Source organism: Malaya genurostris, chromosome 3 (genome assembly GCF_030247185.1).
Source record: "Malaya genurostris strain Urasoe2022 chromosome 3, Malgen_1.1, whole genome shotgun sequence".
Taxonomy (NCBI): domain Eukaryota; kingdom Metazoa; phylum Arthropoda; class Insecta; order Diptera; family Culicidae; genus Malaya; species Malaya genurostris.
The window spans coordinates 130449670-130475081 of NC_080572.1; the positions used below are offsets into that span (position 1 = coordinate 130449670).

At 35.2% G+C, this 25412-nt stretch overlaps 1 protein-coding gene and 1 non-coding gene across 2 annotated transcripts in view; both read left to right on the forward strand.

Annotated features, from left to right (window-relative positions):
- The first annotated feature begins 9552 nt into the window (after window positions 1-9552).
- The window catches only part of LOC131435166 (uncharacterized), a 54090-nt gene continuing 38230 nt past the window's right edge, over window positions 9553-25412 (forward strand). The window contains exon 1 of the mRNA XM_058602776.1: window positions 9553-9799. Coding sequence (XP_058458759.1) covers window positions 9669-9799 — 131 coding nt within the window. The 5' untranslated portion in view covers window positions 9553-9668. The remainder of the gene's footprint in view (window positions 9800-25412) is intronic.
- LOC131439724 (U6 spliceosomal RNA) lies at window positions 19082-19188 on the forward strand. The gene has a single exon (XR_009231184.1). It is a non-coding gene; the product is annotated as a U6 spliceosomal RNA (small nuclear RNA).

Sequence of the window (25412 nt, forward strand, 5' to 3'; positions counted from 1 at the left end):
CTATCTGTACACCCCTTGTGTTATGTAAAAGTTTTTTTACTAGTTGGTTTCCCCTCGTTTGTCAACACCGATCAGCTGCTTGCAGGGATGCCTGATTTCATCGAAATATTTGAAAATGAATCGTCACAATAAATTATTGGATTTTTTTTCATAAATACCTACGTTTATTTCATAGGCATGTATATTATACATAATTTTTTCTTCGCCGTGGCATCCACAATACGTAGTACTTTAAACCTAATACATTTCGAATATCATATTAGTATGTTGGTATTCATTAGTTAATCTAAACACTGTTTTTATCAAGCGAATTGCTATTGTAAATTACATTAAAAAAATACATTTATTTTGTACATTATCTTATAACTATTTCAGGTTTGTTTGTATCAGTTCATCACTTTTATTTAATATAATATAGCTGGCTATTGGTTGAACTCATGGATGAGAAAACAGTCTAACATAATTAATTCTAACATTTAAATTGGAACTCCAATGGACTTATTGAAATAATAAGGAAGTTTCATGTAAGGAACGTCACGACAAGTCGCGAAAATTATTGGATTACGTTGATAATATATTTGACTTTTTCGCGATGTTGGAAGGTAACCATTTATTTGACTCAACGTTGTTTATCTAGACTATTTTTTATTGTGTTGGTAGTTTTCACCCGGCGGCAGACCAGAAGCAAGTAAATATTGTAACAAAACGGGTTCGATTTTGTATTGTGTTGGAGGATGAGAAGTAGGCACAATTATGTATATAGTTTTGGCAATATGTATTAAATCTGTATCCTGCATGAAATTCGTATGGACGTATACAAATCAATACATTACAGGTAATTCTGTATAAATGGCAACTCTGTTGGTAAATGAAAAAAATAAACACAGTCTAGATGACAGACAGGATGTTTTTGATAGGGTAACGTGGCGCCATCATGACACATGTGAGTACTGTCCCAAATAAAGGAATATTCGAAATGACCGTTAAAATGATTGAAGAATCTAATTTGAGTGTCCTGTCTGTTAGTCTGTGCGTCTTATAACCATTACTAGATATCCGCACAACATACATTGGAACAATTTATGAAGCGCATATTATATTCGCTTCGATTTTATTTAGATAGGTTCATATATACCATATCACTAGTTTTATAAAATGTATATATATATATATATATATATATATATATATATATATATATATATATATATATATATATATATATATATATATATATATATATATATATATATATATATATATATATATATATGTATATATATATATATATATATATATATATATATATATATATATATATATATATATATATATATATATATAACTTTCAATGAAGTTCATACGAATAAAATTACATTGAGATGCGGAACTTCCTGAAAAAAAATGGTCTGGAGCAGTTGATGAATATCAGAGACACAACTATTTCTTCAGCTTCAAGCAGTACGATTCACGAGTTCCATCGGATTTCCATATAAATTATATGGGATATTTTTATAACTTTCATTGTGATAACGTCCATTTAGATTTGACGTACACATTAAATAAAGATTATAAGTTTCCATATAATTTCTATGAATTATATTCTGCATATGATTCATATGACAAATCTAATGAATATAAATAAGATTTTCATTTCAGTGTAGATGAACTACGTTGAGTCAAATAAATGGTTACCTTACAACATCGCGAAAAAGTTAAATATATTATCAACGTAATCCAAAAATTTATTGTGACGATTCATTTTCAAAATTTTTGATGAAATCAGGCATCCCTGCAAGCAGCTGATCGGTGTTGACAAACGGGGGGAAACCAACTAGTAAAAAAACTTTTACGTAACACAAGGGGTGTACCGATAGTAAATAGTTCACGCAGTACAATATAGGTGGAACTAGTGCATCACGAAAAATTATTTTTATAAGAATTTACTCATACCAAATACAAATAATAATACCCCTAAGTCCCATACAAACGAACCGCCAATGTTTGGTTCACAGCCTGAACAAGTAAGCCTAGCAAATTACTCCCTTTCGTTGCGATAGTTTGAAAATGTGGAAGGAGATCGTTTCTGGCAACGCTTTATGCTAGTTGCTACGGCGCAAAACAAGTTTGTTTGTTTATGTTTTCCGTTGTTGTATTGCAACAAATTCAAAGATACACTCCAGCTAATCGATGAATGAAGAATTGCGATATTTTTTGGCAGTGATGGGACTTTATTTCATAGACGGGCCTTGGTGTGGAACATGGGTACGATTCGTATTCGTATTCGTACCACGAAAACAGCGATTAGCGCTCTACACGATAAAATAAAAGTTAAAAGAGAAACAAATGCAAGCTGTGTATACGTTTTCCCAATAGTCACTCATATATGCGTGACCCAGACAAATTGATTATAGCCCGAACAGTGGCAGACACAACAGTTTTTCTTTCATGATGGATAAACTTATTAATTGAATTATTTTCTATTAGTATTATGACGTAAAGGTTCCCCGCATTTAGCAGATGTTGGAAAAATTCCTACTCCTCTGACGGGAGTGATTTGCAATGTGAAGAACGGATGGCTACCATAACGATTCGGTGAACAGTGCCGAGACATTCTAACATATAATACTGAGCAATTTCCGAAAAGCCAAGGAGCAAATATCTGAAAAGCCAAGGAGGACAAAAAACAAAATCCGATATGGAATAACCATATTTCATACACAACAACATAGCTCAAGTTTATTTTTCACTACAATAAACAGTAACTATGGTGAACTTGTTCTTACCCTTCAGTGTTGCTAGTTTTATAGAAAACTCGTTAAAGTACATTGTCACTCTGACAGTGTATCATGACAGTGTACCGCACGATGCAAAATGTGTCCTTGAAAATTTGTCGAAGTACTCCGTATTATAATTTGTATTTGCTCATACTGTCATGTCTGTTAGTCTGTGATAAGACGCGCCAATCAATTTGACTCAGACCGGAAATTTCATTCGTTATATGGAAATCCTGTAAAAATAACGTTAAGAAGAGTTTTATGTTTCATAAGATTATCTCATATATTTGACATGATGTTGAACACATCTTGTAACTATTATTGGAAATGCTAAGAGCAAATTCAGCAGCTGCAACATTCATATGGGTGGTCTATAATGTAAATGAAACTGAAACAAACGTATCTCCAGCAATCCGTTTTAGTTTTATTTATTCGACCAGTTCTACTGTCAAATTTAAAACTGGTATACATTGCCGTTCTATTTTTTCTATATTTGAAACACAGATAAAACGCTGCTGGGGCTGCCAGTTTATTTCGTTATAATTTCTAGATTTAAATTTTAAAACTGACATAAATTATGCATTTAGAACTAGAACACTCCTGAATATGCCCTAATAGTGCAAAATCATTAGAATATCATATAATGTGAAAAAGAAAATTTAGCTCAGTGTAGACTATTTTTTATTAGGTTTTTTACCGTCACTGCTAACCTCAATCGGATGAACACTTTTTGACAGTCCAGCAGTACTGTTTGTAAACAGAAATTTCTTTTGTTTGTTTATTGACAAATTGGATCAGACCATTTACGGTCCGTATCGCCTAAATAAAGTTTTAAAACATTTGTTCACGATTGAATACGGTTCGTTTTTGATATTTATTAAATAAAAGTGACTAGTTGCAAAGTGTAAAGATGATTGTTTTAGATGTGCTCTTCCATTTTTGTTTAAGCTTGTTTGTAAACAGTACCGCTGAACTGTCAAGGATGAATACTTGTTCATTTGTGTCGTCACGATAAAAAACCTAATTGTGTTGGTAGTTTTCACCCGAAATTAAGTGGCGGCAGACCAGAAGCAAGTAAATATTGTAACAAAACGGGTTCGATTTTGTATTGCGTTGGAGGATGAGAAGTAGGCATAATTCTGTATATAGTTTTGGCAATATGTATTAAATTTGTATCCTGCATGAAATTCGCATGGACGTATACAAATCAATACATTACAGGTAATTCTGCATGAACGGCAACTCTGTTGGTAAATGAAAAAAATAAACACAGTATAGATGACAGACAGGATGTTTTTGATAGGGTAACGTGGCGCCATCATGACACATGTGAGTACTGTCCCAAATAAAGGAATATTCGAAATGACCGTTAAAATGATTGAAGAATCTAATTTGAGTGTCCTGTCTGTTAGTCTGTGCTTCTACTTCACGTACACTGAAATGAAAATCTTATTTATATTCATTAGATTTGTCATATGAATCATATGCCGAATATAATTCATAGAATTTATATAGAAACTTATAATTTTTATTTAATGTGTACGTCAAATCTAAATGGACATTATCATAATGAAAGTTATAAAAATATTCCATATAATTTATATGGAAATCCGATGAAAGTCGTGAATCTTACTGCTTGAAGCTGAAGGAATAGTTGTGTCATCAATATTCGTCAACTTCTCCAGACCATTTTTTTCAGGAAGTTCCGCATCTCAATGTAATTTTAAATCGCTGAAAAAACAGCTTATCCAACTTCGTTCAAGGATATGCGTTAACGGACCATGAAATATATATCCGGTACGTTTCATTACTCTATCTGTCTAGTAAGATTCATTTTTTTTTATTTTCAGTCTCGGGATCTCACTTCTCTTTCGCAAATATCATGAGGTGCTCCCTTACCGAACGGAATACTAGTATAGCTTGAATCCTCAAAGAAAAGTAGTAGTTTGCAATTATCTACTATTCGTATGACCTCCATTGAGTGTTATATATATATATATATATATATATATATATATATATATATATATATATATATATATATATATATATATATATATATATATATATATATATATATATATATATATATATATATATATATATATATATATATATATATATATATATATATTATACTTAACTAGTCATATGGTATATATGAACCTATCTAAATAAATTCGAAGTGAATATAATATGCGCTTCATAAATTGTTCCAATGTATGTTGTGCGGATATCTAGTAATGGTTATAAGACGCGCCAATAAATTTGACTTAGACTAGAAATTTCATTCGTTATATGGAAATCCTGTAAAAATAATGTTAAGAAGAGTTTTATGTTTCATAAGATTATCTCATATATTTGACATGATGTTGAACACATCTTGTAACTATTATTGGAAATGCTAATAGTGCAAAATCATTAGAATATCATATAATGTGAAAAAGAAAATTTAGCTCAGTGTAGAATAACAACAAATTTTCTTTCTATGGAAAGGTAACACTTAATTTTCACACAATTTTTGCAAGAGAAAAAACAACAACAAACCGTTCCAGCAAATTGAACGAATATTTCGTGCAATATATCGTTCAACAAGCGCTCAAAAATCAACAAAGTTGAACGGCCTGCTGAGAGGGTTACTAGTGCCGGATGAGGAGTTCTTTCTCGCTTTTTACTCACGAAATACCAGCAATGATGTATCGCAAAATATGTTTTAATGACTGAATAGGAGTCGTTTAATATTTTTAATACTTCAATGCACGAAAAATCAAATGAGCAAACAGAGAATTAACTAATTTTACTTGAGTTAAAAAGTACCCTGCTTTGTTTACATTCACTTCACACACAGATTAAACTTTCATATGGCGTTTTTCATTGATAAACACTGGTGGCGTGGATTGCTCTGGTTTTGCACTTTTGAGCAGAAATGGCAATGAAACACCGACGACACGACCAGGCACTTCGAAGAAAAATCGCAATAAAAAGTGTTCATGCGCGATCACTATCAGTTACCGAAGTATTGAAAGACCCCTAGGTAATAATGAAAATATATTTTACAAGCATCACTGCTGTGGTTGCTACGAAATAGTCACCATGCACAGCATAATAAACAAACAGGTGATACTTTAAAAGATGTATTATAAGTAAAACAGTTTATTTCAAGTTAGGCTAATTATATTGATTGCAGGAATAAACCAGTTTTCATGGCGCTAACAATATGGCGATGTAATGGTGCTCTAGCAAAATGGAACATATCCGTATATATATTGCCACTGAATTTTTCGTTTGCTATCTACGTATCTATCAAAAATATTTGAATGACAACAGGAATGATAATGTCGTTTCGGGATTTTGGTTTTTTCCTTAACGTGCAGAACCGCGATTTTGCATTTCATTCTAATAATCAAAATACCCTGTCAAGTCGTTCCCACTGATTGTCTCGTCTTCTACTGGCGTTTAAAAAGAGTTTCAGGCCCTAATAACCGTTTTCACTTCCACTTTCACTTCACACTTATATCACTTCACTTGATTTTCCCTGTTACTGAACTGTTACGCACACTGAAGTAGTCACTGTAGTGAAAAAAATCATTTTTCCAAAAAAATTATGTGATGTTGGTAATAACCACAAGCTCATAAAAGTAATTACTTTTTCCTCTGAAGCGACTTTCGTGATAAATACCTACATTCACTTCACTTGATTTTCACCGTGAAGTGATACCTATAATAAGGGTTTTCACCGTGTAGTGATACTGGTAATAAGGGCCTCATTATATGAATTCGATATAAGGGAAGAATTAAAAAGGGACACTCCGTTTCCGCATTTTAGCGTAGGCCACTCGACCTACGGTTGAGTAGTTACGTACATATATCATTAAATGCAATTCATATCAGCGAAGCGCAGATCACAGTTGATTTAAATTGTAATCGCAGCATATTTCACCGGTAACTAAACATTTATTTTGTGTAGGACTTTTATATAATTGAAATATTGGTGAAAAAGTCATATAAAATTTGTGAATGCTGATTAGTACATTTGAAAGTATATAAATAATTGCAATCACGATCGAAATGATTCTAACAAGTAGCAACATCATCAAAATTGCAGCATAATACCAACATTCGCGGTCATACTGTTCATCTGAGTACTACAATGCAATTGGTTGAAGATCATTCTGGTCTCACGGTGAGATTTTCTTCACCCTCTGAGCATCACGCCGTAGATAAACGCAAAATGGTTAGTTTCGGGTCTTTACGCACTTTGAAGAGAGGCTACAAGAATACATATTATTAGTGAACAGAATATATAATTAAATACAAAATTAGCAAGCCATAAAAACTCTCAATTCCTCAATTCAATTCAATTCTTCTGAGATGCTCTAGATTGGGCATATGCAATAATGAAACCGAGAACGATTACCTTGAAAAGATAAACAATGGTAACTAGGGTTACTGTAACTGTTATTTTGAAAACAATTTCTCTGACCGCGTTCCCAATTTTAAACATTTTTCATTAGATATCATTTTGACATTACCAGTTACTGAGGGGTAGCTCGATTTGCGATACAGTTTTAAAAGCGAGTGGCAGGTCGTGTCGTCGGAAACACCGTCATAATGTTGCATTTCTGCTCGAAAGTGCAAAACCAGAGCAATCCACACCACCAGTGTTTCTCAATGAAAAACGGTAATAGACAGCAGCACCGTTCTTTCTAGGTCGCGAATAGAAATTTGTCATTGTAACAGTCAATTTAAAAAATTTGTTTTCTGGGCTTGTGGTCTCTCGGGATGTCGGAAATTTCGAATTACTCGAATATTTAATAATCGAGTATAATTTTGAAACTAATCGATTGTAATTTATTCGATTATCTGGGTTATTAATCGATTACTCGATCATTCATTCAATTATTACTATTAGGCTCTCTGACAGCTCACTTACAACCACAAATGCATATGAGATTGGTTTGTTTTCATCAGGAAACGAATGCATTAAACACAGTTCAGACGATCAATCAACTTCGGTCGACGTCCAGATTGGTTTATTAATTTTATTTGGCCGAATATTGCTCACGTATCCGACATTAAAAAGTTCCGTGAACTTGACGTAGTGTCCTTTTATATGAATTGCTTACAATTAATGTTGTTGTTCCGTAATCGATCAAATCAGGTGATAGCCGCTTGATGCTGCGTGTGAATCGCTTTTACATATTGTTTTGTTTTCATCAGGAAACGTGTTGGCCACCCATTTTTCAGTAGAGCCACCAATCATTTTTCACCGGGCATAGAAACCTCAATAGTCCAATCCACGATGTAAAATACCTGGTGATCACGTTTTTCTATGTGTTAGTGCGTTTGTCATTTTATTTTGGAATAACAGAGAGGCGTGAAGAAAAAACATAAACAAATGACGTTCCGGGAGTTGCTTTTATGGAAATATTTAGAGTTGGTTCTGTTTGCGAAAATATTGACAGTGAAACGCGGTGTTTTGTTCCGGGATGTTTCAATCGTTTTCATCACCTGCATTTGAAATGCCACCCACAGCACAATCACTCCATTATCCATAATAACTGAAATAGATACCACAGTGCGATCCGTCAAATCCTTCCTCCAACTAAATGAACAGAATCGGATGTGTGTACAATTTTCTATATTTCGCGTTACCTTGCAAGCCCTTGAAGAAAAAAATGTCCAGATTTTCAATTAGTGCCAAAGATTCGCCAGGCTGCGCGACAACTGGAGTAACTTAGAAGTGAAATCCAGATCTGAAATGGTCGTTTGTTGATGTTTACATGCTTGAATCCCGGCGCGCCATACTTATTTTCGTGAGAAAAGTACCAACACAACCAAAACTGTCTTACCACGCCACCAGTGTATTTTACGTCGTGAGTCCAATCCACGTGCGAATATGTTGGTGTGGCTATTCTCAGCAGTTGAAAGGTTAATGCTAGTGTGAGTGTGTCGAAACAACCCAGTGAATTTTGTCGAGCCGCATCGTGCCAATTATTGAAGACATATATGCAATAAACAACACTGCAATGCCAAGAGAACAGTTGAGAAAGACATAAAATCGTTCATGAAACTCTATACCACGTAATGGTACTGTCTTCTACGTGGTTCATTAGCCCATAGCTTACGAAATTCTATATGCATTTTTCGCAGTGTATGATTATGAGTCAAAAATGTTTTTCCTCAGTGTAAAATTGAACCCACAACAAACTTTGACTTCGGCTCGCACACATTCCAATTTCGTATATGAATAGATCTGCGCACTCTGCATCGGTGTGAGTAACTGAGACGTCAAATTGCTCAATGGGAATTTTTTAATTATTCGATTAGCTCAATAATCGAATATTAGTTTTAAGCTAATCGATTGAATATTACTCGATTATCTGGGTTATTAATCGATTACTCGATTAATCGATCGATATTACGACATCCCTAGTTGTCTCGAACAGGGTTGTCAGGTTCATAGATTAATCTGTGTTTCACAGATTTTGAATTTTCTGCACAGATTTTAAAAATGACACAGATTTTCACAGATTTCTGAAAATGATCACAGATTCTTGAAAAAATCACAGTTTAGTACCAAAAAAGTACAGAGCGGTTGAGGAAAAAGGTACAGAAGCGTGTTGGTAGTGAGACCTTTTTTTTGCTCACCAAATTGATTTTGAACTGCTATTGGGGTACGGAAAACGGTCACAGATATTCACAGACAGGTTTTGGGTTTGATCACAGATTTTTGAAAAAATGACCTGGCATCCCTGCGAAGGGGTTGAATCATGCGAATGACAGTTTCGTTCGCTATCTTTGCAGCATTTTGTCGCTATTTTATGGCATCGCAATCTTTTCTAACTGTCAGTTAAAATTACAACATAATTGAAAATAAGAAGCATCAATATGTTTAAGGCTATCTCTTCTATATATTGTAATGTCTCAAAAGTAACTAACATTCGACAATATGGAAAACACAACAAGAAGTATTTGTACAAGGATGGTGCCAAAGTTCAAAATATTATGTACTATCCCGGGTAAGATATACATATACATACGTTATATAAGTGCGAGTCCTTTTGATCAAACAATTAGTAATTGAAGCTCGCTACAGCTGCATGTTAGTATTAAAATATGTAACATTGCACAGTTTATGCAAAAGCCAATCGCCCCATAACTATATTGCGTACACATGGCTCTGGAAAGCTAGGCGTTGAATAGTGTTTTTATCACCTTGCTAACGTTTTTCGTTAATTTAGTTCCAATGATTCATTTAATTTCTGTATGCGCATTTGATGTCTGTCCGCAGTTGATTTAAGAAACAGGATCGAGGTGCGATGATAGAGATCAGTGTCAACCATTTTCGACCACTCATTAAAAATAATTGATATTCATTCATACGCTGCGCAAGTATATTCAGTTATCTAAAATTCAATTTAATTTGAAAAAGTCGTAAAATTATGCCCCCGTTATCTAAATATTCATATTCGTTGACATGCATGGTTGACTGAATATTATAACTGAATATCATCATTTTAATAAAATTAATATACTTTTATGTTTAATCTAGGGTAGGAAAAAAAAGTTCTATTATCGATAACGCGTTTATTTGAACCCAATGTTCGAATTAAGATGAAAACGTGAATTAGTTGAAAAAATTAAAGGGTTGTATGACACGACCGATTACATTAGAAATGAATTCATAGGTTCATATAATAACTACGAAATAAAAATGATGGTGGATGCACTAAACTGTGACAAATTACAAATTTACTCTACTTTAAGCGTTTAGATTTGTTGGGAATGATAAAAATGGAAAATGAGATTCTTTCAGAATAATTGATTCTATTCTATTTTGATGCCTTCCACATTTTTTTACATTCTGAAGATTTTAAAAAATATCCCTAAATTGGAAGCCAATTATAATGATTCCGAAAGTTACTTAGTCTTAAAAATACCTTAAAATAACTCAAAAACATTCAGAACTCTTAAACGCCTTAACGTATCAACATACTTCCTTCAGCAAAATAATAGTATCAAGTTAGCCCTACAAGTGTTCCATACATTGTCCATTCGAGAAATGAGACACACAAAAATTACAGCCGAAAATAGATTTTTTGCTGAACAATTTTAATTAATTTATTACCAAAATAACTGATTCAGTTGAGCTTAAGCAACAGAGACACTGTGTAATATGGTTATTCCGAAGTGGAGGCCATGATAAATATATCAACAGAAATTTTCATTATCTTGACAACCAAAGCTCAAACAAGCTGGTGCAAGTTAGTGAAACGCAAATATTTTTATCCAAATCGTACCGAGAAGCCTTTTTTCTCATCCAATTGTGTACCGAATAGCCTGTGACAACCGGAAAACGACGCACAATGAGTTTTGGTTAGAATAAATACAATCTACTAATTTTAACAAACTAATGATTTACTTGGGTTTCAGGAAGTGCTTTGTCTTACAAAAAGCTAACGGATTTAATGATTGCTGGTAGAAGTAATAAGGATATTTTACAGTATATCATTCAAGAATTGCGTATGAAAACCCCCACCTGGTGTGTTAGCAAACTGAACAAGATCGTGAAGGGAAGGGATACAAATATAAAAACTGCGTTTAGAGAACATTTGGGCCTACGTATCGGTGAGCCATTGCCATCGGGAGGTAATTCCAACGACGGAAACACGGCCCGGAAATTTTTCAAGTGGAAAGAAACAGCAGATATAACACTGTTGGAAGGATTTCACGTTGTTCTCAGTGTAATCAATAGCCGATAAAATAAAAGTCGACGAACTCCAAAGTCACACTGAGAAAATACGAGCGTTGTATTTATCGTTGTATGTCTGGTATCCACTATCACCAACTGCTCATAAATTGTTGATATATGGAGCCACGATAATTAGACACGCAATTTTACCTATTGGTATGCTTAGTGAAGAAGCTCAGGAGACTCGAAATAAAAGTATCCGGAACTTCAGAGAGCATTATGCTAAAAAATTCAGCAGAATCGCGAACATTGAAGATGTTTTTAAAAGGCTGCTGTTATCTTCAGACCCTATCTTGGCATTGTCGAACAAACAAAATAAGAGAAGTTCAGAAGACTAACCCGAACAAGCAAAATGTTTAGTTTTAGATAATAATTAGAATAATTCATTGCTTAATTTATTCAATACATACCAAACGGTAATCAACTGTTGTCTTATGTTTTATTTTGAATGTTAGCGATACGATCATTACGATAACGGAATCAAAATCAATTGAATCAGTTATTTTGGTAATAAATTAATTAAAATTATTCAGCAAAAAATCTATTTTCGGCTATAGTTTTTGTGTGTCTCATTTCTCGAATGGACAATGTATGGAACACTTGTAGGGCTAACTTGATACTATTATTTTGCTGAAGGAAGTATGTTAATACGTTAAGGCGTTTAAAAGTTATGCAATGTTTTTGAGTTATTTCAAGGTATTTTTAAGACTAATTTAAATGAGTTAAATAAAAAACACCCTCCCAATTTTCTCTTAAATGTTTATATATATATTATGAACTTTCAGTAGCCGCATAGGATACATTTTTATCGATCTGGCATCTAATGAATTTTGATATTTGAAGGTTGACTAGTTTTTGATGAAAAAACAATCATAACATTTTACTGGTAGCTCATATGAAAAAGCTTTACTCAGCAAAATTAGGCGCAATATTTATTTCAACAACTCTTCTGAAGACAACTTTTCCATAGAACGTTTCACAAAAAAGTTAGAACAAAAAAATCGATTTTTCGGGAGCCACCCTACTCTTACCCGGGACAATTGATGTAACTCGGTCAAATGAAAAGCTAGAGAGGTGCTTTTTTCAGCAAAGTTGCTCAAAATAAAATTCCCTACAACTTTATTGTACAATAAAATCATTTTGAGCTCAATTAAGAAGGTTAGATTTCATATTTAAATCTAAATAAGGACCACCCTAGTAATATTTTATATCAAAAGGAGCGCCATTTGATAACAAACAACTTTTGTGAAGACACCAACTACAAAAAACTAATATTTAATAGTGAAAATATTTTTGTCACGCTAATTTCCCTTTTCAAACCATAGTGCAGTGTCCAGAGAGACAGACTTTGAGTGCGTGCTTGTGTTGAAAGAAGCTGGTGCGAGAGAATAACATTCTCTTCGCACGAATCGCTCTCACGTGCTAAATACACCCAAGTGATCACTGGCGCGTGATGGTGAGCGAACACTTCTGTGAACTTTAATTAATAGAGAGTAGATCTGGCCTTGCTATGAAAAATTTGCAAGGAAAACCGAAAATTTAACGATAAATTGTTTTATTTTGCTGATTTTGCGTGCCCTCGCTTCTTCTACGAAAACCTTACACCAGAGTGCTCACCGGCGTGTACACCTCTGTGAAAGCATCCACCTCAGAGAATTTATTAGCTAATGCTCTAAAACTTTGGTGCGATTCAGTGGAGGAGGTAAAAGGAAATAAACAAACGCACTCATGATGCGTGCACACTTTATACAACAGTGGTGTATATATGTGAAAGAGAAGAGCTCTCGTTGAAGTTGTCAGTGCGAGGGAGAAATTTTGTTTCAGCTTAGGACTAACGATCGACCAATAGAAGAGATAAAAATTAGGTAACGCTACCCCCATTCATCTCAAATCGATTAGTCATGTCATATACGAAAACCATTAGTTAGAGTGAGATCTGTTATCTCTGTTTGATAGATTAATTTCAAGAGTAACATGAAATTTAGAGCATTTTACGTCGCTAAAACAGCAATATTGAACAATTTCCGAACAACTTTTATGCGCTATTGCTTCTTAGAGACGAGGCAAAGATTTTGTATTTGTTTTTATCCCAATTCATTTATTGAAAGTTGAGTAATCGGTAAAATAACATGGTGACTCTACTAATGAGATGACTATTGGCACACTAATTTTAGTTAGAAACTTTTAGAATAGAAAAAGTAACTCAATGTTATGATACTTGCTTGTGGAATACATGTAGGTATGTATGTATGTGTATGCGTGTGTCTGTGAGTATGTATGTATGTGTTTTTGTGTGTATGTATAATATACATTATACCGTGCCCTTGGGTGCGTTGTATCAAATTTGTCGAAATACATTTTGATTGTGAGCCAGTGTATACCAGATGTTCAAAATTGCCTGAACGGATGGTATGCAACACTGTCAAGGATTAATCGAAGATAACGATAGTAATAATTTATTACATATATAGAAATACTAATATAATATATCCGGAATTGTTATCTTGGTAGCCAAATAGATTCGGTACAAACAGCTAGTAATCTGGAAGAAGTTCAGCCTCCAAATTATAAATGGGTTTTCGGACTAGATCACTCTAGAAAACTTCTAACAGGTTTAAGTTTTGAAAATCAACTGAACAACTCGGCTCAGCCCAGTTGCCAGTTCTTATATTTTTAATCGATCATATTTTGTACTCTTATTTCAACATATTCATAATGTAGTTTTTCGATTATACTTTAGAACATAACAGTCCCTCTCACTTAAGAGGAAAATTATATCATTAAAAAATTCAAATAATTTATAAAAATTCAACATTTTTTTACTTAAATTCGAAAGAATAACATTCTTTTAAACTTATGAATTATATAAGATATAATCTTCGAAACGTTTGGTTCTCTTATTTCTCTTTGATCGACGCGGACATTCAATGGTCATTTCGTCGACTTTTCTCTTTCTCCTTGTCCTCGTATCCATGTTAACCTCCGGGAAACCCCGAAATTCTTCTTCCATTTCGCCAGATAAACGCTTATCCGTTGATTTGTTCGATACGGATATACTGTAGGGTTGATTTATTCCTGGATTCTCCTCAGCTGGTGTCAACTTTATATTCTTCATTTTATCCTTCTGATGGCTGACATTTATCAAAATATTTGGCCGAACCATTATGTTCGCATGTTTGATTGTTTTGAGCTGAGTTCGATGCGCCAGAATGGGAACGTTTTCAATTGGTATCTGAAATATATTTACAAAAATACTTTTAAGTAGTTGTTTCTATCTATCTAGAGTACATGAATTTTAATTGTGAGAAAATTACTGAGCCTTCAATTGTTATTAAGTAAGCTGTTTTATCTTTGCCATTTTCTATTTTGTTAGCAATAAAAAAATATTTCAACCTTTCGGCCCAACTTTTGAAGCAAGTACCTGTGTGATACGGCTCAATATTAACGAAAACGTTCACCATGTTGTATAATTTTATAATAATTGTATACATATTAGTAACAGTCCTAGTTATTAAAATTTTCCAAAATTAGAAAAAAAACCGCAGCAAATATTCCTACCGGCTTTTATTAGTTTAGAAAGTAATTTGCTTACTTGCAGAGCACACTAAGCTTGCCTCACCGCGAGAAAGAGAGTTCCACCAGATGTAGAGAGTTCCAACCAGGATTTCTATGAACAACTCACGCCACCGAATTTCCTCGTCGCCAGTTATTATATATCCGGAATCGTTGTCTTGGTAGCCAAATAGATTCGGTACAAACAGCTAGTAATCTGGAAGAAGTTCAGCCTCCAAATTATAAATGGGTTTTCGGACTAGATCGCTCTAGAAAACTTCTAACAGGTTTAAGTCTTGAAAATCAACTGAACAACTCTGCTCAGCCCAGTTGCCAGTTCTTATATTTTTAATCGATCATATTTTGTACTCTTATTTCAACTTATTCATAATGTAGTTTTTCGATTATACTTAAATTTAGTACATAACAACTAACATAATATTGAAAAATATTAACCCAAGTGTTAATTTCCGTTAAATAAAAACGCGTCCTCAGTTCATATCCGTCAAATGAGTCATGATGAGCGGCCTTACAAAGATGTCATTAAAAAACCACTTATCCTGTTTTGGTCCCCTTTTCTTTTTTTGGAAATGGATGACTGAGCACACAAAACATGATAAACAAACAGTATACAAAAAGTATTACAAACAACCAGGAACAAGAATATAGTAACAAGAATTACAATATTAACAAAAACAATACGAAAATATGATGGATTTAATTAAAAAATTAAATCGAAACACTACGACACGGAATGGAATATTGGTAAGAACAAAAACACCACAGCATTCAACTAACTCTTACATTTAAGGAAACAAAATAACATGTCAGCAAAAGTACGGAGTGGAAATAAAGTAGAATGACATCAAAAGTTACTTACGAAACACAGTTGAATAGAACCATTGGAATTAAGGTAAAACAAGATATAAACCATAACCAAAGGTAAGAAAACCAACATAAATAAATAATAAAAACTTGGGTAACAATATAATTTCTTCATATTGAAAGAGGCCTTTATATGGCGCACATGAGCCAATTCGGCCTGATACAAACTAACGGGGAGGGAATACATTTTGGACAGGGCTGTAAAGCTGATTGGAACCTTTTCCTCATCAAAATGTAATATAAGAAAACTATAAAGAATATATATATATATATATATATATATATATATATATATATATATATATATATATATATATATATATATATATATATATATATATATATATATATATATATATATATATATATATATATATATATATATATATATATATATATATATATATATATATATATATATATATATATATATATATATATATATATATATATATTCTATATTTGAAACACAGATAACACTCTGCTGGGGCTGCCAGTTTGTTTTGTTATAATTTCTAAATTTAAATTTTAAAACTGACATAAATTATGCATCTAGAACTAGAACACACCTGAACGTGCCCTTACAGTGTTCGTCTTGGGACTTTCAGTATCATCTTGTTGAAAAACAAAATTTATCTAGACCACTATTATTTTATTTTATTTTCACTTAAAATTTCACATTTGAGCAGTTCGATAGTTATTTTCCAACATTGGAAAAAAATATCGCAAAACAATTTTAAATTTAGATCTTGAATAAAAATTACTTCTGTGTAATATCATTTATACTTACAGTTAAAGAAAATAGTCCAGTAAGAAGTTTCAACACATTGTTAAAAAAGTTTCAAATTTTGGTCTACGAGGTTTATGAACGATTCCATTGTCTACGGGGGGGGAGGTTTTGTTTAAAGTGTACATGGGTGGGGGGGGGGGGGGCGGTAACTGGGGGGATAAAAAAGGTCCAAATTTTGGTCTTCGTGGTTAATGAACGGTCCCTAAACTGTTCAATTTTATTTGAATGAAGGTTTTGCTGTAACGGGGACATGTATTTTAACAGCTCTTAACAAGCCATAGCAATACGCAATGAAAATTCCATGAAAAAATATTCCATGCTGAATATTAATCATTACAGACTTATTTTTCATCCAGCTGGTTGATATACTCTCATGCACCATTTCTATTAAATCCAATTAAAAGTTATTTAGCAGGAATTTGATTTTACAGAAGTAACAGGAGTGCAGGGGTTAGTTTCTCTCGAGCAGCTAGCAGACAAAGCGTTAGTTTGTTCGCAGAATTTTCTTAGATCGCCATCGTTAATTCTGCGCTTTTGCTAGTTTTGTTCATAATATTCAAGTATAACTAAGAATTCTTACTCTGTATTAACTTGACACGAGTTAAATAAGTGATAAGCAACAGTTTATATGGCCTAAAGTCGTCATTAACAGCAGTTAGCATTCGAAACTCGCAGAAACATTTGACCGTTAAAAGCCAATCATCAGTCTGTTGGTGTAATATTTAATCTTCAGCACTATCCAGCTTCGTGACGACAGTTTCTTGGAATGAATTATTTTGTGAGAGGAAGGACGTTCAGACCACGAGAATTATACTCAGGGCATCTTGCTTCATGAAGACTCTAATACCAGCACGCTGTACCATCCCAAGTAACAATTCGAATGCCTTATGGTTCTGATAAGAGTTTTGTAATTGATTTTTCAATCACTACCTGTTTTATGACAACTATAATAAGTGTCTCTTTTGGCAAGTAATATCATAGTTTTTAAAGCTTCTATAAAACTCCTTACCCAAACTAACAACTGGACTAAAAAGAAAACAACTTGTACCATGCATGCACTCTTAATATTACTTTGAAACATTTTCCTTAAAACATTATTGTCACTTCAATTCATTCAGGAACAATTTTATTCAAGTCGGTAAATGAAATTTTCAAATTAAACTTCGTGCAAAGTAAAAAAAGCAGTCCGATCAGTAGTATATGCGAAAAATATGTTGCATTTTTCTTGCAATTTTGTCATGTTTTCGATAGTCTTCATATTTATTACATTGGTAAAATCATGCATATAATATAAAATAAAGCATGTTTGCCCATAGCGTATTTTCCATAAAGTACCTAATAGATGTAAAATTTGATGCGTAAAAACTTGGAACCGCGCATATATTCGAAGGTTCGCCAGAAAAAAACAGCATTTTACTATACTGCTATGCTTTCTAAATGTTTTCTGCAAAACATAAATTTATGATTTGATTACAAATCACCTTTAGATTCGAAAATAAATTTGTTGGCAATCGCTTAAACTTTTTTCAATGTTTTCGAACGATTGATTCGCAACATAAAACTGACGAATCGAAACCACGTCATTTCGTCTATTCGTCCGTAAACATAAAAACGTAAAAATTTGCATAATTGTTGTAAAATGAAGTTCATGTACCGAAATATCGGTGATTTCTAATGATTACCGAAAGTTTTCGTCAAAAAAATTACCGAACAACGGAATCGAATCTTAGTGTGTGAGTTAAAATTATTAAGATTCAAACTAGGTGTTCAGCCACAAGCGGTGACTTTTCAGTCCTATTATAACTACATGATTTGGTTATTACCATGAAGACATCATTTGCTTCCGGAATTCTGTGATTTTTGTGTAGGGAAAATTGTAAACCTACTTGTATTGTGTAATGGGGGAAAGGAACATATATACTAAATTACTAACTAATACAGAGAGCGAATCGATTTTTGTCGGAATTTGCTTTTTGTCGTGAATACGACTTACTTTACTATGAGGTGCCTTTTCAAAATTAGCCATATGGAAGAATGGGCAGAACTTAACCGTGAATATCTTGATTTGTTATAATGACAGCAACATAATTCTTTCCCTTTTTCATCAAAAATATGATCAGAAATTTACGATAATATTTTGAATAGTGTGAGATAACCACAAACAACTAAAAAATAAAGTTTTCTCGAAATTTGAAATCAACGCGGAAAACTCTTTAATTTCGCTTGGGTTTTTCGCACAAGGACGACGATTTTGAGGTAGTCAGGCACATATCTTCAACTGACTACCTATAAAAGGAGAACCGTGGTCGAAAACCATTTATTGTCCTAGCTTCGGCTGGACATATACTAAAATTGGAACGATACAGAGAAGATTAGCATGGCCCCTGCGCAAGGGTGACACGCAAAATCGTGAAGCGTTCCACATTTTTATTTCTGAATACCCTTTAATTAGTTCACTGTTTTAATTTTTGTTGTAGTTTTAGTTTGTAGTTTAGTTTTATAAATTAAACTGTCTGACAGTTAAACCGTTAAAAAGAAATTTAATAAAAAATTATTAACTAGTAAATTACCGTAAATTAAAAGATGAAAAGTAACATTGCTACATCATTTGACATGTAACATCATACAGAAATGTAACCAAAAGAAACAATAAATATTTAATGTAAAAAAATGAAAATCGTTTATTCGTCATCTAACACTCGATGTGGATAGACGAATAACCTACTACGACTAATTTCGATTTTGTTTTATCTTTTATTCGCAGCTTTCTACCTACCATAGATCCGAGAAGGATCCAAAAGATGCTAAGCGTCTGAAGCCAAGTTATGTACAGGTAAACGACCGTTTGCTGAGTAACAATCAATACGCTGATCTGCCAGTTGATGTCGAAGAGGAACTGCAGGAACCGTTTCTCTACCTGAAGGGATTCCCACCAACTCTACGATCGGATTTCAACACACTGATCAGTAAAGGACTACAGGCAACAATCCGTTTATGTACTGAAGGCTACAAAATAACTGTTCCGTTTGTTTGAACCACTACAAAGAAGTGGAATTGTACATAAAGCAGACGAAAGCGGAATACTTCACACACGATATTGCCGCCAATAAACCTATGAAGGTTGTACTTCGAGGAACACCCGACATGATGGGAATCGAATTAAAGCAGGCACTGTGGGAGGTTGGAATAAAGCCTTTGATGGTGTTTAAAATGAAGCGACATCACACGGACAAAAAGTATCGAGATCAACTCTACTTGGTTCATCTGGAGAAGGGCTCCATCACCATGAGTTAACTGAAAACCATAAAATCATTATTTCATATAATCATTGAATGGCAAAAGTATAAACCGGTACATCGGGATGTAACACAGTGCACGAACTGTTTGAACTACGGCCATGGAGCGAGGAATTGCCACATGAAAAGTCGGTGCGGGAAATGTGCCGATTCACACAATACCAACGATTGCCCACTAGATGACATCGCTGTAAAATGTGTGAACTGTGATGGCGACCATCCATCTACTAGCAAATCGTGTCCCAAACGTGCTGAGTTCACAAAAATTCGACAACAGGCGTCTCGTAAACAATCAACGCGCAAGAATGTTCCACAGAAGAATGAAATTAATTTCCCACGGCTCCCACCGATGAGGGATATTCCAAAAATGAGTTGGTTGTAGTAAATTGGAATGCTTGCTCACTCAGGAGCAAAACTGCTGAGTTATCCGACTTTCTCCAAGAGAAGAATGCCGATATTGCTATTTTAACTGAAACTCATCTTAAACCTGAAATTTCTATTTTTATTTCCAATTACAGGATTCACAGGCTCGACAGGACAAGTACCAGAGGAGGGGGAGTTGCCATTGCCATTAAACGATCCATTCAGCACAGGCTTCTGTCAGCCTTAAAATTGCAACTTATAGAAGCCATCGGAATTGAGATTACAACGACGATGGGACCCATCATCATCATTGCAGCGCACTGCCCCAAACAAACCAATCTTCGAGATGGTACGTGTGCGTCATTGAAGCGAGATCTAGCTATGCTCACTCGACGACAGAACAAATTCATCATTGCTGGGGACCTGAACGCACGGCATGAGCTGTGGGGAAACAAAAGGCAGAATCGAAACGGATTCGTACTTGCCGAAGATTACGCAGCTGAATAGTACAACATCCTCGCTCCGGATCAACCAACGCGACTTTCCAGATCAGGAGTTCATTCCATTTTGGATATATTTATCAGCAACATCGCCATAGACAGCTCTCCGGTTGTCTTCAACGAGCTATCTTCCGACCACTTTCCAGTAATATTGACGTTGGGTCCAACTTCAACAAATCGCCGACCAACTTATTATTTGCCAATAGATTCCCCGATGGAAATCAATGCGGCCCTATCTTCCTTCCAGCATTCAATCACAGTCGCTCGTGATAGGACGGTTCAAGTACAACAAATTCGCAAATTCCTCATATGATGTCATCCCAGGACGCAGCTGAAGGAATACCTTTAATCACACCAGTAGAGAAGGCAAATGCGCTAGGCCAGCAATTTGTGTGTTCTCACAATTTAGGACTCAACATTGTTAGTCCACATGAAAGAGCCGTTGCTGATAGCGTAGCTGAGGTTGACCAATCAGACAGCTTGGTTCCGGAGGAAAGTAGAGTCACTGCGAATGAGCTGATGGCTATTGTGAAAAAATCCAAAAATATGAAGGCCCCCGGTTTCGACAACACATTCAACATTGAGCTGAAACATTTGAGTATTCGCTCATTTGTCTTCTTAGCTAAACTTTTTAACAGGTGCTGGGAGCTTGCTTACTCCCCGTCAATGTGGAAGTTAGCTAAAGTTATCCCAGTTTTGAAACCGGGGAAAGATCCTTCCTTTTCCAAGAGCTATCGGCCCATCAGCTTACTCTCTGCCCTATCCAAGCTGTTTGAAAAGTCAATACAAAGGCGAATTCTTGCTTTCGCAGATGAACAGGATATATTACTGGAAGAACAGTTTGGGTTCCGGAAAGGAAGATCCACCATCCACCAACTCACAAGGGTTAACAACGTCATCCAGCAAAACAAATCAGTGTCCAAAACGACTGCCATGGCGATATTGGATATTGAAAAGGCATTCGATAATGTGTGGCACGATGGCCTGGTGTTTAAACTGCATCGGTATAATTTTCCCATGTATCTCATTAAAATTATCAAAAATTATCTTGCAGATAGAGCATTCCAGATTTCTCTGAATAATGCACTTTCAGAAAGATTTACTATTCCTGCTGGTGTACCTCAGGGAAGTATCCTAGGTGCCATTCTATACAACATTTTTACATCAGACATCCCATCTCTTCCGGGTGGTGGTGTTCTGTCACAATTTGCTGATGATACTGCCATTCTTTACAAAGGTCGTGTCATTAATGCTCTGAAGAATAAACTACAGACAGGTCTGGACGCTCTAACTGAATATTTTACAAGCTGGAAAATTGTGATCAATGCAGCAAAAACTCAGGTTATCTTGTTTCCACATTCAAGATCTCCAGAACTTGTTCCATCAGACGAATGCCGAATACGATTCGGTGATGAGGTCATTCAATGGTCCGATGAAGTTATCTATCTAGGACTCACCTTTGACAGACATCTGATATTCAGGTCACATGTTGACAAAATCGTTCAAAAATGCAGCATACTCATCAGGTCCTTGTATCCGCTGATTTGTAGAACATCTAAACTGTGCCTGAAGAATCAGATGGCTGTCTATAAACAAATCATCTACCCCGCAATTGAATACGCAGGGAGGCTGTGCCCCGCCAAACAGGGAGGCTGTGCACGAACACACAAACTTAGGCTTCAGCGCATTCAAAGTAAGATCTTAAAGATGATTCTAAATCTACCCCCTTGGCCAAGGACTAGTGAAGTACATGAGATAGCCTCCCTGGATGTACTAGAACAAAAATTCGAACAATACTGCACGAAATTTGAAGAGAGTTGCTCAATCTCTGAAACACAAATAATTCAAAATTTGTACGTATTAGGTTAGGGATAGTTATAAGTAGGTAGATATTTTATAAATAATTAAAATAAATATTATGATTAAACATTAGTATGTAAAACAAGAGTAACTAATAACGAATCGTATGAACAACAAAGATGAAAGGCCAAAGGGTCAAAACACTTGTACTGAAAAATGTTGATGTAATACACAAAAATAAGATTAATAAACAGATATTTATGCAAAAAAATGCGAAAATCGTTTATTTCTTTTTGTGCGTTGGATGGAAGCGGACGTCGTGGGAAGGATTTAATCAACCAGTAGCTTCGGAGAGTGCACCTTCTGCGTGGTTAAAAACCTTAAACGCTCAGGTCGCAACTCTGATTCTGTGTTTTGTTTTCAACGAGTACACAGTTAAACCTTCGATACATACGAGTGAATTGGAGAAGATGCCGCCTAAAGCGACCGATTGTGAGAGAGACAGTTCGGGACGGTCCGTGAAGTGGAAGAAAACTACAAATTCCAGAGAATCATCTGTCAGCCTTGTTTCAGTGGCTACAATGAACACCTATGCTTCACTGAATATTGATACCAATCCGGATGCCGATCCGGATACAATGAATAATGCCGCACCAACATTCAAGTTATGCAGCTTTGGGACCAAGCTGCTTTGCAACTCACAGCACGAGTATGATCTGGTAATGAAACATCTCCAGGAAACGAAAGCTGAATTTTTCACTTATGACAAGCCGAATGAAAAACCATGCAAAGTTGTACTCAGAGGACTTCCTTTAGTCAGCGAAGAGTCACTAGTGGACACCTTATCAAAACTTAAAAAACCGGCTCTGGCAATTCCTCGAATGAAACGTCGAGAAGAGGATAAACGCACGTACAGAGACGTATTGTACCTAATTCACTTCAAGAGAGGTACGACCATGTTGAAGCAGCTTAAGGGACGTGAAATGGGAACCCTAACACAACAAACGCAGAGATCTAACTCACTGCATGGAATGTCTACACATCAGGTATGGTGCTCGAAATTTCCATATGATTAGCCGTTGCAACCGCTGCGGATCGAATCATGCTACCAACGTGTGAGCCATGGATGGAGAATCTACCCCCGCTGTGCAAACTGTGCTGGGCTCCACGAAACAACCGAACGAGCTTGCCCGAAACGTGCTGAGTTCCTGAAAATAAGGAAACAAACTACACCTCAGCGACAACCATCGAAGAATAAGGTTCCACCTGTACCGCCATTGGACCCAGTGAATTTTCCCAGGGTGAATAATCTACCGGATCCAATTCTCCCGCCACCTGGTTTCAAAACTACTGATGATGATCCAACTGTAAACTGCACTCCGCTATTTACTTCTGCGGAGTTGATGAAAATTTTCGTCGATTTTGTGCTCTGCGCTCCGTGGTTGCAAGACGAAAATGGAGCAATACGATGTGTGAAACATTAAAAGTGATGAATTGGAATGCCTGCTCAGTGCGTCCAAAGCAAGTATCGGACTTCGTAAGATGTGTGTGTTATCACGGAAACACATTTGTCACCGAAGATGTCCTTCTCAATACCGAACTACGTCATCATTCGCCTGGATCGAACCCACTCTAGGGGCGGTGGTGTTGCGATTGCAGTCAGAAGCGGTGTGAAATTTGCTGTACTTCCGAGCTTTGGTACGAAATTCATCGACAGAACCAAGAAACTCAATCACAACTAAAAAATGATCTGCAGAAGCTGACAAGAGGATGAACTAAATTCATCATCGCCGGTGATGTCAATGCCAGACATCAAGCCTGGGGAAATTCCAGAAATAATCGGAATGGAGCAGTGCTGAACGACGACCTTCAAAACAACTACTACAATATCCTGAGTCCGGATAGTTCAACGTATGTTACCAGATCAGGGACCTACTCTATCATCGACCTGTTTGTCACCAATCTTGCTGAGAACATCTCTCATCCTGTCATCATTGAAGATCTCAGTTCCGACCACTATTCTGTTTTGGTGGAAGTTGGGTCCGGTTTTGAAACCCAGCAACGTACTCGACGTGATTATCATCATGCCGACTGGTCAGCATTCAGCAGTAACTTGATCGCCATCCAGAATCAGCAGAGAACATCGACAGACAACTAAATGAAGTTGAACGTGCCATCGCCAGAGCTCGTGAACTAAACAAGAGAAATACAAATATTCCATAAATCTATGTCTATGTCAAAAAATCAAATCAAATCTCAGCTTTGTCGTAGAAATAATGCGTAGTATGTAAGTGAACATTGTAAACAATTTATATGTAGTCTACATTTGCTTGAGGAAATAAATAAATAAAATATATCTTCACTGTCCAAAATGTTCGAAAAAACAATCCTGTCCCGTTTGTTAGATTTTGCAGACACCAATAAAACTTTTCCGGAAGAACAATTTGGGTTTAGAAGCGGTCGTTCTATTATTCACCAGTTGGTCAGAGTCAATAACACTCTCTCAAGAAATAAAGCTGTTTCGAAAACATCTGGCATGATTTTGTTAGACGTTGAAAAAGCGTTTGACAATGTCTGGCACGATGGCCTAATTCATAAAATGCTTCATCTCAACTTCCCAACCTATCTAGTCCAAATAGTAAAAAACTATCTGTCAAACAGAAGTTTTAAAGTCTTTGTTAACAACTTATCATC